Source organism: Chiloscyllium punctatum, chromosome 3 (assembly GCF_047496795.1).
Source record: "Chiloscyllium punctatum isolate Juve2018m chromosome 3, sChiPun1.3, whole genome shotgun sequence".
Classification (NCBI taxonomy): Eukaryota; Metazoa; Chordata; class Chondrichthyes; order Orectolobiformes; family Hemiscylliidae; genus Chiloscyllium; species Chiloscyllium punctatum.
This window is the reverse complement of record NC_092741.1, coordinates 64,379,013-64,397,279: the sequence shown is the minus strand read 5'-3', so window position 1 is coordinate 64,397,279 and position 18,267 is coordinate 64,379,013. Positions and strand designations below refer to the sequence as shown.

The 18,267-nt window shown below is 50.2% G+C and overlaps 1 protein-coding gene across 2 annotated transcripts in view; it reads right to left on the bottom strand.

Moving 5' to 3' along the window:
- eif2b4 (eukaryotic translation initiation factor 2B, subunit 4 delta) overlaps positions 1–17,991 on the bottom strand; it is a 51,430-nt gene extending 33,439 nt beyond the window's left edge. For both annotated transcript variants that reach the window (XM_072554491.1, XM_072554497.1), the window contains exons 1-3: positions 17,900–17,991; positions 15,972–16,003; positions 468–618 (exon numbers count right to left, since the gene is read on the bottom strand). In XM_072554491.1, the coding sequence (XP_072410592.1) occupies positions 468–618; positions 15,972–16,003; positions 17,900–17,966 (250 nt within the window). In that variant the 5' untranslated portion in view covers positions 17,967–17,991. The remainder of the gene's footprint in view (positions 1–467; positions 619–15,971; positions 16,004–17,899) is intronic.
- Positions 17,992–18,267: the final 276 nt, after the last annotated feature.

Genomic DNA, 18,267 nt, shown 5'->3' with positions numbered 1-18,267 from the left:
GGAGCGTCGGAGGCTGACGGGTGTCCTTATAGAGGTCTACAAAATTATGAGGTGCATGGATAGGATAAATAGGCAAAGTATTTTCCCTGGGGTCAGAGAGTCCAGAACTAGAGGATATAGGTTTAGGGTGAGAGGGGAAAGATATAAAAGAGACCTAAGGGGCAACTTTTTCACGCAGAGGGTGGTACGTATATGGAATGAGCTGCCAGAGGAAGTGGTGGAGGCTGGTACAATTGCAACATTTAAGAGGCATTTGGATGGGTACATTAATAGGAAGGGTTTGGAGGGATACAGGTGGGACTAGATTGGGTTCGGATATCTGGTCGGGTTGGACCGAAGGGTCTGTTTCCATGCTGTACATCTCTATGACTCTATTGCTAGAAGAGCTGTTCTCTTCCTGACACTGCTAACCTGAGACTGCATGCAAAAATAAATTAGCCACGAGAGAGAAATAGTGTGTAGTTTACTTTTCTGCTGTTGCTGCTGTTTATTTGGGTCATCTGTCGAAAAAGAATTACCACCATCTGTGGTCTTTTCTTGCTTCCTGTTTTTCTTCTGCTGTTTCTTCTCCTTCCTCAATCGCTGCTTTTCTTCCTTGGACAACTCTTGCCCTTCTAACTATCAAAGAAAATAAACAAAGAACAGCTTTTATGCCATTGGATTTGTTGAGGAAGAGAGAGGCCATTTTACATTATACAGGAAAATCGTTTAACAGAATATGACATCTGACCTGGGGAAATCCAAATCTTTTCTGTGAAATGGGAACAAGTCTTGATTAATAGTGTACTTAGAGGGGGAAAAAAAACTTCAAAGAATGGTAAATAACTGCTGTTGCTATCCAATGTTCCTTAAAACTGTTATGCTCAAACTATTCGAAGGTATCAGGCACAATTTCCCCACTATGAAGCCATACTTAACAAAGTCTCTACTTGATAATATTACCAATGTCTAGATGCTCTGCTTTTGCATCCTCTATAACAGGCTTTAACATTTTCCCATTAACAGACATTAAGCTAATTGGTCTATAGTTTTTAATGATGCTACCATATTTAATAAAAATAATTATCTCCTTACCTGAAGAAAAGGGAAATTAATCACCATAGCCCAAATTCAAATTGAAAATAATTAGAGAGAGGACATACTCTCAAGTCACACTCTCACAAACCAAGAATATCAACTAACTATTTCTTGACAATAATAGAAACAGACACAGACATTCTGGTTTCTGGATTGTTGGAGAGCGAACATACCCTGAGAGATTCACATGAAGATCTCTCAATAGTCCTAACATCTGGGACCTTTCAAGAAAGTCACTAACTCTGAAATCTGAGACTTCAGAAACTTCCAGCTTGTGTAAACAGTTACCGAGGAAATGCTAAAGGGATTAAAACCTGGTTAACCGTATAACCAATCTGCTAATCACTTATACCAACCAAACCTACCACACACCAGACAAGGCTCAACACATCCAACACCCACAGAATGATTCTACCTCAACCACACCCACCAAGGACATCTTACTGACCACCACTTCCAGTGAGACCTGGCCAGCCTCCTCCCCACAACAAACCCCTGACTAACTTCCCCCAAATCCTGCAGACACCTGACAACCCTGGCCATGACAGGCACCCAACTGACCAGGTATCATACTCCCAGCCCCTCATCAAACTTGGATACTTAAATACAACCCATGCCCACACACATGACCTTGCCTATGCTGTCACCCACATATCTGTCATCTGTATCCCTCACCCACTTGGCACCATACACACATGTACCTGCCACTTGCATGCCCTCACCAACTTGATACCTGTAGTCCTCAGTCCAACAAGTCCACACTGACCCGCCAAGGAACATCCCATCCAGAACCATTCCCCTACTCTATTACTATACAGTTCCCCTGACTAATGCACCTAACCTACACATGCATGAACACTTTGGACAATTTAGCAAGGCCAATCCATCTAACCTGCACATCTTTGGACTGTGGGAGGAAACCACACAGACACGGGGAGAATGTGCCAACTCCATACAGACAGTTGTCTGAGGATGGAATCGAACTTGGGTCCCTGGCGCTGTGAGACAGAAGTGCTAACCACTGAGCCACCGTGCAAATCGGGCTCAAAACTATAACCTGGTTTCTCTCTCCGTAGATGCTACCAGATTTGCTTTAAGTTGCTTCACACTTGCTGTGTTTAATTCAGATTTCCAGCATCCATAGCATTTTACTTGTACAGAGGAACCTTGATTATCTGAATACCAATTATCTGAAAATCAGATTATCCGAAGGAGATCTCGAAGTCCCCATGGAAACATTACATCAAAGACATGTTTCCAATAGTGATCGTGTCTTTTGTTTACAGTGATTAAACAGGCACTCTCTCTAAATGACTGATGCCCTCTCTCTCTCCACACACACTTTCCCTGGAGTTCTACACAGGGGTGTACCTTAAACCCCCATCCCCAGATAATCTCTCCAACATTGTCCTGTATAGGGCAAAGATGAAACCTGTCAAAAAGTTGCAGTAACAAGTTGTGTGTGTGCGCGTGCATGCACTTTTTGGAAACTTATTCCACAAAGGCAGCTGCAGTCTTACTGTTAGTGTCCAGTTCAGCTGCCGATGTGTACACAGTTGTGGGTGTGTGTGCAGGGGTGGTGATGTTGGGAGCAGTGGAGATGGTGGGCAGTGTTGGATGAGTTTGGGGGCGAGGGTGGTGTTGGGGTCGAGAGGGGGCAGTGTTGGACAAGGTTGAGGCGGGGGGCGGTGTTGCACAGGGTTAGGGGTTAGGGGTGGTGAGGTTTTGGTGGCAGGGAGCGGCGTTGGACGGGGTTGGGGGGTGGGGTGTGGGGGGGGCAGTGTTGGACAGGGTTGGTGGCGGTGGGGTTTTGGTGGCGGGGGGGATGGGGCTGGGGGCAGCGTTGGGGGCATGGGGCAGTTTTGGGGCAGGGGGGCAGTGTTGGACGAGGTTGGGGACAGGGTGCGAGGCTGGACGGGTTTGGGGCCAGGGGGGCGGTGTTGGATGGGTTTGAGGGCGGGGGCAGTGTTGGACGAGGTTGGGGGCAGTGTTAGAGGCAGGAGGCAGGTTTGGATGGTTTCGGGTGGGTGTGAGGCGCGGTGGGCAGTGTTTTGACAAGGTTGGGGGCGGGAGGTGGTGTTCGGGGCGGGGGCAGTGTTGGACGGGGTTGGGGGTAGAGGGGGCGGTGTTGGGGGCTGGGGGACGGTGTTGGACAGGGTTGGGGGCTGGAGGTGGGGACAGTGTTGGACAGGGTTGGGGGCTGTGTTGGATGGTGTTGGGGGCGGGGTTGGACAGGGTTGGGGCTGGGGGCAGTGTTGGACAGAATTGGGGGCTGGGGAGCGGTGTTGGGGGTTGGGTTGGACGGGGTTAGGGGCTGGGGGTAGAGTTGGACAGAGTTGGGGGCGGGGTTGGACGAGGTTGGGGGCAGTGTTGGACAGGGTTGGGGGCGGGGGCGAGGTTGGACAAGGTTAGGCGCTGGGGCAGTGTTGGACAGGGTTGAGGGACTGGGGGGCGGTGTTGGACAGGGTTGGGGGCTGGCGGTAGGGGTGGGGTTGGACGGTGTTGGGGGCTGGGGGTAGAGTTGGACAGAGTTGGGGGCGGGGTTGGACGAGGTTGGGGGCAGTGTTGGACAGGGTTGGGGGCGGGGGCGAGGTTGGACAGGGTTAGGCGCTGGGGCAGTGTTGGACAGGGTTGAGGGACTGGGGGGCGGTGTTGGACAGGGTTGGGGGCTGGCGTTAGGGGTGGGGTTGGACGGTGTTGGGGGCTGGGGGTAGAGTTGGACAGAGTTGGGGGCGGGGTTGGACGAGGTTGGGGGCAGTGGCGGGGTTGGACAGGGTTGGGCGCTGGGGCAGTGTTGGACAGGGTTGAGGGACTGGGGGGCGGTGTTGGACAGGGTTGGGGGCTGGCGTTAGGGGTGGGGTTGGACGGTGTTGGGGGCTGGGGGCAGTGTTGGACAGGGTTAGGGGCTGGGGGCAATGTTGGACAGGGTTGGGGGTGGGGTGGCATTGTTGGGGGCTGGGGTCAGTGTTGGGGGGCAGTGTTGGACGGGGTTGAGGGGGCAGTGTTGGACGGGGTTGAGGGGGCAGTGTTGGACATGATTGGGGGTGGGGGGCGGTGTTGGATGGGGTTGGGGGCGGGGGCAGTGTTGGACAGGGTTGGGGCTGGGGGCAGTGTTGGACAGGGTTGGGGGCTGGGGGGCAGTGTTGGGGGCGGGGGTGGTGTTGGACAGTGTTGGACGCTGGGGGGGGCAGTGTTGGAAGAGGTTGGGGGCTGGGGGCAGTGTTGGATGGGGTTGGGGGCTGGGGTCAGTGTTGGGGGGCAGCGTTGGACGGGGTTGGGGGCTGGGGGCAGTGCAGGGGGGGCAGTGTTGGAAGGGGTTGAGGGTTGGGGGCCAGTATTAGATAAGGTTGGGGGCTAGGGGCAGTGTTGGATGGGGTTGGGGGCTGGGTGGCAGTGGGCGGTGTTGGACGGGGTTTTGAGGGCTGGAGCAGTGTTGGACAGAGTTGGGGGCTGGGGGAGCGGCATTGGACGGGGTTCGGCGCTGGGGCAGTGTTGGGGGCTGGGGCAGTGTTGGGCGGGGTTGGGGCAGGGTTGGACAGAGTTGGGGGCTGGGGGGCCGGTGGATGGTGTTGGACAGGGTTGGACGCTGGGGGCAGGGTTGGGGGCGAGGGCACAGGGTTGGGAGTGGGGGGCAGTGTTGGACTGTGTTGGGGGCTGGGGGTAGAGTTGGACAGAGTTGGGGGCGGGGTTGGACGAGGTTGGGGGCAGTGTTGGACAGGGTTGGGGGCGGGGGCGAGGTTGGACAGGGTTAGGCGCTGGGGCAGTGTTGGACAGGGTTGAGGGACTGGGGGGCGGTGTTGGACAGGGTTGGGGGCTGGCGTTAGGGGTGGGGTTGGACGGTGTTGGGGGCTGGGGGTAGAGTTGGACAGAGTTGGGGGCTGGGGGGCCGGTGGATGGTGTTGGACAGGGTTGGACGCTGGGGGCAGGGTTGGGGGCGAGGGCACAGGGTTGGGAGTGGGGGGCAGTGTTGGACGGTGTTGGGGGCTGGGGGTAGAGTTGGACAGAGTTGGGGGCGGGGTTGGACGAGGTTGGGGGCAGTGTTGGACAGGGTTGGGGGCGGGGGCGAGGTTGGACAGGGTTAGGCGCTGGGGCAGTGTTGGACAGGGTTGAGGGACTGGGGGGCGGTGTTGGACAGGGTTGGGGGCTGGCGTTAGGGGTGGGGTTGGACGGTGTTGGGGGCTGGGGGTAGAGTTGGACAGAGTTGGGGGCGGGGTTGGACGAGGTTGGGGGCAGTGGCGGGGTTGGACAGGGTTGGGCGCTGGGGCAGTGTTGGACAGGGTTGAGGGACTGGGGGGCGGTGTTGGACAGGGTTGGGGGCTGGCGTTAGGGGTGGGGTTGGACGGTGTTGGGGGCTGGGGGCAGTGTTGGACAGGGTTAGGGGCTGGGGGCAATGTTGGACAGGGTTGGGGGTGGGGTGGCATTGTTGGGGGCTGGGGTCAGTGTTGGGGGGCAGTGTTGGACGGGGTTGAGGGGGCAGTGTTGGACGGGGTTGAGGGGGCAGTGTTGGACATGATTGGGGGTGGGGGGCGGTGTTGGATGGGGTTGGGGGCGGGGGCAGTGTTGGACAGGGTTGGGGCTGGGGGCAGTGTTGGACAGGGTTGGGGGCTGGGGGGCAGTGTTGGGGGCGGGGGTGGTGTTGGACAGTGTTGGACGCTGGGGGGGGGCAGTGTTGGAAGAGGTTGGGGGCTGGGGGCAGTGTTGGATGGGGTTGGGGGCTGGGGTCAGTGTTGGGGGGCAGCGTTGGACGGGGTTGGGGGCTGGGGGCAGTGCAGGGGGGGCAGTGTTGGAAGGGGTTGAGGGTTGGGGGCCAGTATTAGATAAGGTTGGGGGCTAGGGGCAGTGTTGGATGGGGTTGGGGGCTGGGTGGCAGTGGGCGGTGTTGGACGGGGTTTTGAGGGCTGGAGCAGTGTTGGACAGAGTTGGGGGCTGGGGGAGCGGCATTGGACGGGGTTCGGCGCTGGGGCAGTGTTGGGCAGGGTTGGGGGCTGGGGCAGTGTTGGGCGGGGTTGGGGCAGGGTTGGACAGAGTTGGGGGCTGGGGGGCCGGTGGATGGTGTTGGACAGGGTTGGACGCTGGGGGCAGGGTTGGGGGCGAGGGCACAGGGTTGGGAGTGGGGGGCAGTGTTGGACTGTGTTGGGGGCAGGGGACAGTGTTGGACAGGGTTGGAAGCAGGGGGCCGTGTTGGGGCGGGGAGCACTGGATGGGGTTGGGGTGAGGTGGCGGTGTTGGGGGCGGGGGGAGGTGTTGGGCGGGGTGGGGGGCAGAGAAGGGTGTTGGACAGGGTTGGGGGAAGGGATATTGTTGGACAGGGTTGGGGGCAGTGTTGTACAGGGTTGGAGGCAAGGGGGACAGAGTGTTGGGGCAGGGGGACGGGATTGGGGGCTCGGGGGGGCAGTGCTGGACGGTGTTGGAGACGGGGGGTGGTGATGGACAGGGTTGGGGCAGGGGGTGGTGGGAGGTGTTGCATGGGGTTGGGGGTAGTGTTGGGTGGGTGGTGTTGAGGGGGCGGGGGCAGTGTTAGACAGAGTTGGGGGCGGGGAGGCGGTGTTGGGGGTGGGGCTGGATGGGGTTAGGGCTGGGGGCAGAGTTGGGGGCTGGGGAGCGGTTTTGCGGGTGGGGTTGGACAGGGTTGGGGGCTGGAGGCTGGGTTGGACGAGGTTGGGGGCTGGGGGCAGAGTCGGACAGAGTTGGGGCGGGGTTGGATGAGGTTGGGGGCAATGTTGGACAGGGTTGGGGCGGGGTTGGACAGGGTTGGGGGCTGTTGTTAGGGGGTGGGGTTGGACGGTGTTGGGGGCTGGGGGCAGTGTTGGACAGGGTTGGGGGCAGGGAGGCGGTGTTGTACGAGGTTAGGGGCTGGGGGCAATGTTGGAGAGGGTTGGGGGTGGGATGGCATTGTTGGGGGCTGGGGTGGATGGGGTTGGGGCTGGGGTCAGTGTTCGGGGGCAGTATTGGACACGTTTGGGGGTGGTGTTGGAGGCGGGGGCAGTGTTGGACAGGGTTGGGAGCTGGGGGGCAGTGTTGGGAGCGGGGGAGCGGTGTTGGACAGGGTTGGGTCTGGGGGGCAGTGTTGGACAGGGTTGGTGGCTTGGGGCAGTGTTGGACAGAGTTAGGGGCTGGGGAGCGGTTTTAGGGGTGGGGTTGGACAGGGTTGGGGGCTGGAAGCTGGGTTGGACGAGGTTGGGGGCTGGGGGCAGATTTGGACGAGGTTGGGGGCAATGTTGGACAGGGTTGGGGGCAGGGGCAGTGTTGGATAGGGGTTGGGGGACTGGGGGGCTGGTGTTGGACAGGGGTTGGGGGCTGGTGTTAGGGGTGGGGTTGGACGGTGTTGGGGGCTGGGGGCAGTGTTGGGCAGGATTGGTGGGTTGGGGCAGTGTTGGACAGAGTTAGGGGCTGGGGAGCGGTTTTAGGGGTGGGGTTGGACAGGGTTGGGGGCTGGAAGCTGGGTTGGACGAGGTTGGGGGCTGGGGGCAGAGTTGGACAGAGTTGGACAGAGTTGGGGGCGAGGTTGGACGAGGTTGGGGGCTGGAAGCTGGGTTGGACGATGTTGGGGACAGGGGGCAGAGTTGGACAGAGTTGGGGGCGGGGTTGGACGAGGTTGGGGGCAATGTTGGACAGGGTTGGGGGCAATGTTGGACAGGGTTGGGGGCAGAGACATTGTTGGATAGGGTTGGGGGACTGGAGGGCTGGTGTTGGACAAGGGTTGGGGGCTGGTGTTAGGGGTGGGGTTGGACGGTGTTGGGGGCTGGGGGCAGTGTTGGGCAGGGTTGGGGGCAGGGAGGCGGTGTTAGACGAGGTTAGGGGCTGGGGGCAATGTTGGGGAGGGTTGGGGGTGGGGTGGCATTGTTGGGGGCTGGGGTGGATGGGGTTGGGGGCTGAGGTCAGTGTTGGGGGTCAGTGTTGGACGGGGTTGGGGTGCAGTATTGGACAGGATTGGGGGTTTGGGGGCGGTGTTGGGGGCGGGGGCATTGTTGGACAGGATTGGGAGCTGGGGGGCAGTGTTGGACAGGGTTGGGGGCTGGGGGGCAGTGTTGGACAGGGTTGGGGGCAGTGTTGGACAGGGTTGGAGGCCGGGGGCAGTGCTGGGGGTCAGTGTTGGAAGGGGTTGAGGGCTGGGGTGCAGTGTTAGACGGGGTTGGGGGCAGTGTTGGATGGGGTTGGGGCCTGGGGTCAGTGTTGGACAGGGTTGGGGGGCAGTGTCGGACAGGGCTGGGTGCTGGGGGAAGTGCTGGGGGTCAGGATTGAAAGGGGTTGAGGGCTGGGGGGCAGTGTTAGACGGGGTTGGGGGCTGGGGGCAGTGTTGGACGGGCTTGGGGGCTGGGGGCAGTGTTGGACGGGGTTGGGGGGCAGTGTCGGACAGGGTTGGGTGCTGGGGGCAGTGTTGGATGAGGGTTGGGGGCTGGAGCAGTGTTGGACGGAGTTGGGCGCTGGGGGCTGTGTTGGGGGCTGGGCAGGATTGGACAGAGTTGGGGGCTGGGGGGCGGTGGACGGTGTTGGGCGCTGGGGGCAGTGTTGGACAGAGTTGGGAGCGAGGGCACAGGGTTGGGGGCAGGGGGCAGTGTTGGACAGGGTTGGAGGTGGGGGGGCGGTTTTGGGGGCAGGGGAAGGTGTTGGACGCACAGAGGGTGTTGGACAGGGTTGGGGGCGGGCAGCAGTGTTGGACAGGGTTGGGGACGGTGTTGGACAGGGTTGGGGGCGAGGGGGACGGAATTGGGGGCTCGGGGACGGGCAGGGGGGCAGTTTTGGACGATGTTGGGGGCGGGGGGACGGGGTTGGGGCGGTGTTCCGGGCGGGGAGGCAGTGTTGGGGACAGGGGGGCGGTGTTGGACAGGGTTGGTGCGGGGGGTGGTGGGAGGTGTTGCATGGGGTTGGGTGGTGTTGAGGGGGCAGGGGCAGTGTTAGATGGAGTTGGGGGCGGGGAGGCGGTGTTGGGACGGGGAGGCAGTGTCTGACGGCGTGGGGGTCATTGTTGGGGCGGGGGTTCACGCGCTGTGTGCTGCTGCAGTCTCCTGAACAGGGAGCAGACTTTTAAAACGTCGAGCCCCAGAGGAAAAGCACTCAATCGATTATCCGAACGAAATAGTGCCCGCCCATCACGTTCAGATAATCGAGGTTCCCCTGTAAACAGGGAATAAAGGAGCTATTGTGATGTAGGACGGAATGGTTTCTGCAAAAATTCACTGCAATGCCACATGCTTGACTTGCTGGACTGCTTCTGTTATGCAGGATTTTGTCTTAGAAGTCTATTCAGAAAGCTCCCAGATAGCTAAGTGAGTGAAGGTTTGTCTGATCTGGGTTAGAAACAGAGATTCCAACACAAATCAACAAACCTGAGCCCTAATTTTAAATAATAAATGTTCAGTTCCTCATTTATATAAACAAGTATTCAAGTCAGAAAGTCCATAATAAAAATGCAGAATTTCAATAAAAGATCAGCCGTATTTATTACTGCCAGCAATCACACTTTTCTACAAAGCTGACAGCACATCACTATTTGGCATACTGCAAGGAAAATACAGCTTATGGCTTGTCATAGGCCTAGTCCAAAAACACACATTTCAAGGATTCAATGTTTTGTCTGATCATGCCTTGTTTTCTTGGAAGTCTCAAACAACAATGTTTAATCAGCTTCACTCATCCAATACGATCTTCAAACTACGGATATAATTTATAAGACATGTCCTTAACACATCTCTCTTTGGCAAAGTAGTCATACATTGCTCCCCAAATGATTATACTAAGCATCTTTCCAATTATGGATTTCAAACAAATGGGTCTGTCTTATTTCTTTTTTACAGAAAATTGAAATAAATCATCTTTTACATTCATTAAGCTACTGAAAATACAATACAAGCTAACAGCTCGGCCAACATACTTCCCATCGTGTTCAGTATTCACTGGAAGAAGAATGCCTGGGTGATACATTATTGATCTACTGTGAGTTATGTTACAAAGATACATCTGATTATTATTTCACAAAACTGTGTTACACATATAATCAAATTCTGAGTAGGGTGCGAGTTTCCTAAATCTCAAGACTTGATTTTGCAGAAAGGCGATTAATTTGGGCCAGTGCCATTTACAGTCTGAACATAAAGAGTCAAAACAAAATTTAACATTATTAACAGTTTAGAACAAATGTATGTGTCAGCAAGGAAATTAGTCAGCAATATTACAGAGTTTACTCCAGACACTAGCCATTCATTATATGTTTACTTTAGTTCGCCTTGTTATGGAAAAATACCGATCCAGATTACTTGCGTATACAAATTGGGTGGTAATGTTGCAGCTGCACAGGACATAGGTTAAGCCACTTTTGGAATACTGCGTGCAATTCTGGTCTCCCTCCAATAGGAAAGATGTTGGGAAACTTGGAAGTGATCAGAAAAGATTCACAAGGATGTTGCTGGGCTTGGAAGGCTTGAGCTATAGGGAGAGGCTGAATAGACTAGGGCTATTTTCCCTGGAGCATCAGAGGCTGAGGGGTGACCTTATAGAAGCTAATAAAATCATGAGGGGTATGGATATGGTAAATAGACAAGGTCTTTTTCCTGGGGTGGAGGAGCCCAAAGCTAGAGGCCATAGGCTTAAGGTGACAGGAGAAAGATTTAAACTGTTTCACACAGAGGTTTGTGCATGAATGGAATGAGGTGCCAGAGGAAATACTGGAGGCTGGTACAATTAGTATATTTAGAAGACATCTGGATAGGTAAATGAATAGGAAGGGTTTCGAGGTCTATGGGCCAAATGCTGGGAAATGGGACTATATTAATGTACGACATTTGTCAACATCGAGCGAAGGGTCTGTTTCCATGTTGTATATCTCTATGACTTGCATCAATTTATGATTTTATTTTTGAATGCAACGCCATTAAATCACAATATACTAATTAGTTCTATGGCAGTTACTGCACTGGCAATTCTACAGTCTAGCTGAATCAAAGGCAGTACGTGATCCAACACACTTGTCAGTTACTTTGTTAGGTGATAGTTTCATCCCTTTACCATGACTGCAAGTCAACCAGTATCCCAAAAGATTCTGAGGAAGGGCCACCAGACCAGAAACGTTAATTTTGATTTCTCTTCACAGATACTGCCAGACCTGCTGAGATTTTACAGCAACCTCGGTTTTTGTTCCCAAAAGGTATGTTGACAGGCTTCAATTACATTGTGTTTTAATATTCTCTGTACAAAACATGTTCATAGTAGGCATGTCAAGAGTTACCCTGCTGTGAATGTGTCAGACTTTCACACAACATTTTGCTTCAATCACTTCACTTAGCTGTTATATGGCAATTATGAACTTAAAGAATGGCATGTCTATATTTATGTCTACGGTAATTGTTTCACTGGCAGCCATTTCAACTGTAGTGTTGAAGACCTCCACTGTCTCTTTCGACTATTTCAGTTCAGCTATAACACTGAGTAGTATAAAGCTGCCTCGTTATGTCGTATCTGCAAAATGGCCAGACAAATCCAATATGGCCAAATACCGTTCCAATTAATTTACATTCAATTAGCAATAGGTTGGTGGAAGGTGTCATGACAATTAAATCTCAACATCAACTCTTCAATAGCTTGCTCCATATGCTCATTTTAGATGCCAATAAAGTCATTCAGTTCCAGACTTCAAAACATGGACAAAAGAGCTGAATTTCCAAAGTGTAGTGGGAAAGATTGCTCTCAACAAGATGTCCATTCAAGGAGATAATGAAGATCAGGGGAAATCTCCTTTCACGCACTTCCAAGTATAGTTTTCTCTAATATGATGAAGATTACTGCCTCTATCATCATTTCATGCAGCAACTTGTTGATACCCTCAATCAGCTGGGTGGGAGAATTTCTCCTTGACATCCTTCCCATGTTTGTCAATTACTTTAAATCTAACCCTAGTTATTGACCACTTAGTTAAGGAAAATAGGTCTTCCCTATCCATTTATCACCTTCTTCTTCACTTCTCTACCCAAAGGAAACTTAGACCACTGGCAGGGCAAGGAGGCAAACCCCTAATCCACCCTAAGCAATGAGAACCCCACAGTTTGACACCAATCTGATCCACATCTGAACTAACCTGACCTCATTGGGTCAGAGCTGCTGTGACAACATACATATTTATATACATGTAGTCTGCAGCTACAAATCGTGATGGCAGAAGCTAGAATTTTCTTTACATTGACCAAGACCTCTCATACAGCACCTTCTAAACCCTCCTTCCCCAGCCTTATCCCATGTTCAGCCCCACTCCTCCTCCTCACCTCTCCGATCTATTCTAACTTGTCCATTTTCCTAGTCACCTATCCACTCCACCCTTCCCACTGACCAATTACAACAACTTCCTACTTAAATTCACCTATCCCCATCCCACCTACCTTTCACCCAGCCCAACCCCACTCCCTCTACATACTTTTGTGCTCCCTCCCCAGTCCTGACAAAGGGTTTTGGCCAGAAATGTTGACTTTGCTGCTCTTCAAATACTGTCTGACCTGCTGTGCTTTACCAGCTTCACACCTATTAACTCTGACTTTCAGCATCTGCAGTCCTTACTATCTCCTAGTTAAGTAAGCAAATTTGTTTTGATTTTCAGTCTGTCTGTTGGTTTTCTTTTTTCGCTAAGCAAGCAAAGGGTTCAAAAGAACTGATGGCAAGGCAGAGTTGGGTGCCCACAATGAACAAGCTAAAACATTGTACTTTACAAGGAGCAGCACATACACAGGATATAGGCAGGGGCCAAGGATTGATGTTTGTGGGACACCAGGGATAACTGTGTGGAAGTGGAAAGTGGAAAGGAGGTTAAATGCATCAAAAACTGCAGACGGGTCAAAAACGATAAGCAAGAATTGTATCCCTTGTACAGACAAAGCGGACATTTTTTGTAAAGTTTTGGTAGCGTTTGGCTGGAGCCTGATGGGAGTGCATCAATAATGGAATTTTGGGTAAAAATGGCAGGGATTCAGAAGACAGCAGAATGTTCAGGGATCAGACAGCATAATTAGGATGAGGTGATAATTAGCAAGGAAGATGCAGTCAACTTTTTATAAAAGAGAAGATTTTTTAAAAATACAGGAGGGAGGGGCAGAGGGGGTTGCGGAGGGACAGAGAGAGAAAGAGATATATGACAGCTAGAAAGAGGAGCAGACACACACACACACACACACACACAGAAAGACAGAGTGTGAGACAGAGAGACAAACAGTGAGGCAGACAAACATACAATACCAAACGAGAGAGAGCAATTCACAATTTGGATAACATGGGGATCAAAAAGGAAGTTCGACAGTTCGTTGTTTAATGGGATTACGATGAAGGGAGCACAATGAGTCTTATGGACCAGGTGAACACAGAAAGTACATGACAGGAGGTAGGAAATAAGTGTGAAAGAGAAGTGATTTTGGACAAGGGCAATTTATTAGATGGTCTTGATCAGAGTGACAAAGTCCATGAACTCTTCACATTTACTGCCGCAGGCTAGAATCCAGCTTGGGTACATTGTGACCCAGTTTTTCTGACCATAACATAATAGGTCACTTCAAGTTACTTTCTAAAAAATCTTCACAACAGTAATAACTATATCTTTAAATGCTGATATAAATCTATTTTCATGCTGTATAACAACCTGCAAGAGGTGGTGATGGATGTGGGTTCAATTACAAACTTTAAAAGTCATCTAAATGGATATACCAATAATAAGAGTTGAGGGGGATATGGGCCAAATGCTTGCAACCAGAACTTGATCAGTTTAGGATCTCTGGACGATGCAGGCAAATTGGACTAAAAGGTCTGTTTCCCTGCTGCATAACTCTATGACCCTCCTACTATGATTCTATTTTATGTAAAAGATGTTTATTATTGTTCTATTTTCACCTAGCAACACTGTAGCACATCCAATGGAATTACTTCCTTTTCTTTAATACAGTTTCCATAGGATTAAAGTGGGGAAACAAAAATGTTAATATAATGGTGCTTAGTTCATTTTTTTCCATTATATTATTTCACTGTTTGCAGAGAAAGTTACAAATCACGTGACCATTAACACAAACTACAGGCTTGCTGGAATTCAACAGATATGGGAGGTTTACTTTATCTGATCCACTCAAATCAAACAAGTACCAACTGCTTTGTAAATTACTCAAAGCTTAAGTGTGTCCATTCGTAAGTTTTGAGAAGATTTGAGGTTCAGGTTGAGGTTGTGGATTTGCTCGCTGAGCTGGAAGGTTCAGTTTCAGACATTTCATCACCATACAAGGTAACATCTTCAGTGGGCCTCCGGAAGAAGCACTGCTGATGATTCCTGCTTTTTATTTATATGTTTGGGTTCCTTTGGGTTGGTGATGTCATTTCCTGTTCTTTTTCTCGGGGGGTGGGGGGGGGGGGGGGGGGAGGTGGTGATAAACCCGAGTCCAAGTCAATTTGTTGATAGAGTTCCGGTAGGACTGCCATGCTGCTAGAAATTCTTGTGACTGTCTCTGGTTTATCCGAGGATGGATGTGCTGTCCCAGTCGAGGTAGTGTCCTTCCTCATCTGTATCTAAGGATACTAGTGAGAGAGGGTCATGTCATTTTGTGGCTAGTTGATGTTCATATATCCTGGTGCCTAGTTTTCTGCCTGTTTGTCCAATGTAGTGTTTGTTACAGTCCTTGTGCGGTATTTTGTAAATGACATTAGTTTTGCTTATAGTCTGTATAGGGTCTTTCAAGTTCATTAGCTGCAGTTTTAATGTGTTGGTGGATTTGTGGGCTACCATGATGCCAAGGGGTCTGAGTAGTCTGGCAGTCATTTCAGAGATGTCCTTGATGCAGGGAGAATGGCTAGGGTTTCTGGTCGTGTTTTGTCAGCTTGATTGGGTTTGTTGCTGAGAAATCTGCGGACTTGTTCATTGGGTTCTTTTTGAATACACTGTATAGGTGATTGTCCTCTGCAGCTTTGTCTGTGGATGTTGGGATGATCAAAGCTGCATCAGAACATTATTCCAACGAGCAACCACATACTGCAGCACAGACGAACTATTCAGACAAGAGGCCACAAGCAGTATTTTGTGGGGAAAACTGTACAAGATTAGAGAGAATATAGAACTCAAGGAAAAATCCAGGGACTGTTTTCATTTGAAGCTGATTGACAGTGGAGAGGAGCCAAAGTCACACTTGTGAATAAGTCCTGGAGTGATGTTTTGATGTGTATAGGGTACAGGAGTCCCAGGAAAGGAGGGTGATTCACTAGAGCAGAAGCTGTAATTGAGGTAGTCTATGACCAAGCAGTTTTTGTGAGGACATTCCAAAAACCAGAGGAGTACAAGCGAAGAACTGTGAAGCCTCGTGAAGTTTATTGGATTTGATGATCCACAGTGTCATTATCATCCAATGCAGGGGAATTGCTGAGAAACCGATGGCATCAATCTTCATCATGCTTTCTATTTCACGTGTGCTGTGTGGTGCTGAATCAGTCTACTACCCATAATTACTATGTCACTTTTAAGTGTAGGAAAGAAGAATACATATATATTGTAGATCAGTACTTCCCACACGTTTTCCCACTGTGAGCCCACTTCAAGGCTTGAAAATTGCTGTAAGTACCTTGCTGAAAACATAAAAGTGGAGAAAAATCAATGAAAGCACAGATGCGGAAAGAGGTGCTCCACAGCAGTCATTGCTGCCTTGAAACCCCAATTCAGCTTCTGATCCACATTTTGCAGAATGTACGACTATTGCAATATTGTCTAGTAAAGTTCATTGTTGCTTTTCAAAACCATGGAATCTTGTGGATTTATTCCCTAACTAGGTCCACTGGATCTGACACTTCAAGCATAAAAAAGTTCCTGATCCCTAGCCAGATCTTTCCATAAAGTTTGGCAATATGGACCAGGATTATAACAACCATGACAACAAAAAAAAGACAGCACTTACCTTTTGTGTGTTGATTTTCTTATCCTCGATATCTAAAATATGCAAACACAATGCAGCAACAAGATTACAATGAAGTTTAATACATTTTTCATAGACAAGACAACAATATAAGTCATTTCTACTGACTTTTAGGACCTTGCGTGGTTTAGTCTCATTACTTTGCTCTATTTCTTGGAAATTCTTGGAAGAAATGTTGAAGCCAAGGAATATGATGTTAGATTTTATTGATATAATGAATCTCATATGATGGCTGTTTCTAATTTCAGGTACATGAATTATAACACTTGAGGGTTTACAATGCCATAAACTGGATTTCTGTACACAGGATTTACACAAAAACAGGCAATTCAGCCCAACTCGTCCATGCCAGTATTATACTTTCTCATATTTATAAAACAACAAATTGTTTCAAGGTTGAGAACATATTCAGCAATAGCCCCACATATTTATTAAACACTGGGGTGGGGGAATCCAGAACACGAGGGCATAGGTTTAGGGTGAGAGGGGAAAGATATAAATGAGACTTAAGAGGCAAAGTTTTCACACAGAGGGTGGTGGGTGTGTGGAATGCACTGCCAGAGGAAGTGTGGAGGCTAGTACAATTGCAACATTTAAAAGTCATCTGGATGTGTATATGAACAGGTAGGGTTTAAAGGGATATGGGCCAGGTGCTGACAGGTGGGACATCTGGTCAGCATGGACGACATGGACCGAAGGGTCTGTTTCTACGGTGTCATCTCTATAACTCTATGACTCTATGTGACTGTTTTCCAAATGTCACACCTTTAAAACAGATGCGATTGAATATTCATAATTTTAAATAAAATCATGAGGTAAAACAAAAGACCTTGAACGTGAAACTTGGTTCAGGCAATTAACTCCTGATTTAACTTTTGTCCAAAGTTAACATTCTTAACTCCCAAGTTAACAGAAGACATACTGATGGGATCCTCATCTAGGATGATGTCTGCACCCCAACTGTGTTCAACTTTCTCCAAAAGTCCCAGACCAATGAAACTTGCTGCACTTTGTTTTTTTTTTCATACTTACCCTCAATATATTGTTCTGCTTTAATGATTCATATGGTCCTTGGGCCTGACACATCTTTCATTCTCAATATGCTTCCTTTTGTCTTACAAGGATGTCAGTCAAACACCACCTGTTCTGGCTAATCACCTTACAGGGCATTCTTGAACTTGTTCTGTACAGAAATAGGTAGTCCAACTGCAATACTTTCAGTTCCCAGATTACCAAATATTAACTTTATTGACACATACATACTACCTGACTAGCTGAGATTTTCCTACATTCTTCTTTCTGTATTTGTCCTTTTTTATGCATATTGCATTGTACAAATTGTCCTACTCACCAAAAAAGGCAGAATACATTCACAAACACAAAGAGAAATTGCTGGAAAAACACAGCAGATCCTACAGCATCTGTGGAGACAAAGCAGAGTTAATTATTCGGGTTCTGATGAAAGGTAACTGAACCTGAAACGTTAACTCTGCTTTCTCTCCACAGATGCTGCGTTTTTCCAGCAATTTCTTGTTTTTGTTTCTGATATCCAGCATTCCTAGTGGAAAAGATATGAAAATCACGTGTCAATCCCAAGCTTCTGCTACAGGAATTTACTGAATTAAATGGCAAGGCTCAAAGATGAATAACAGTCCTTCAAAACAAAATGGGGATGCATTACGGGGCTCTTCCCAGTCGAAAATTGAAACAAATGTCTTGGAATGGGCAAAACCAGGAGCCTCAGGAAAGCAACATATTCTCCGTCGCGGGAATTGCATCAACTTCCGGTGATACATTTACACGAGGCCGCCCAACAGTCCTTTCTTTTTATGAATAAAAGATCAAGACTTTCTTTTAGTTGTAATCTATCCCTTCTGTTGAATTACTGGAGAGAGCTATTGGAAGCTTACCCGGTGCAGAGCCTGTGCTCGCGCTGCTGCCCGGAACTCCAGGACTCCTTCCATCTCCTTCAGACATTCTATGCACTATGCGCTACTGCGCCTGCGCGCCCCTCCTCCCCAGCTTTCCCTTCCCACAACAGAGCGATAAGGCGAATGTCTGTACGTGGTACCACTTGCTCTGTCTCCAGGGATGCTACCTAACCTGCTGTGATCTCCAGCATTTGTGATTTGGAGATGCCCAAAGTTAAAAATCACACAACACCAGGTTATTATCCAACAGGTTTATTTGGAAGCACTAGCTTTCGGAGCGCTGCTCCTTCATCAGGTGGTTGTGGAGGGCTCCAAAAGCTAGTGCTTCTGAATAAACCTATTGGACT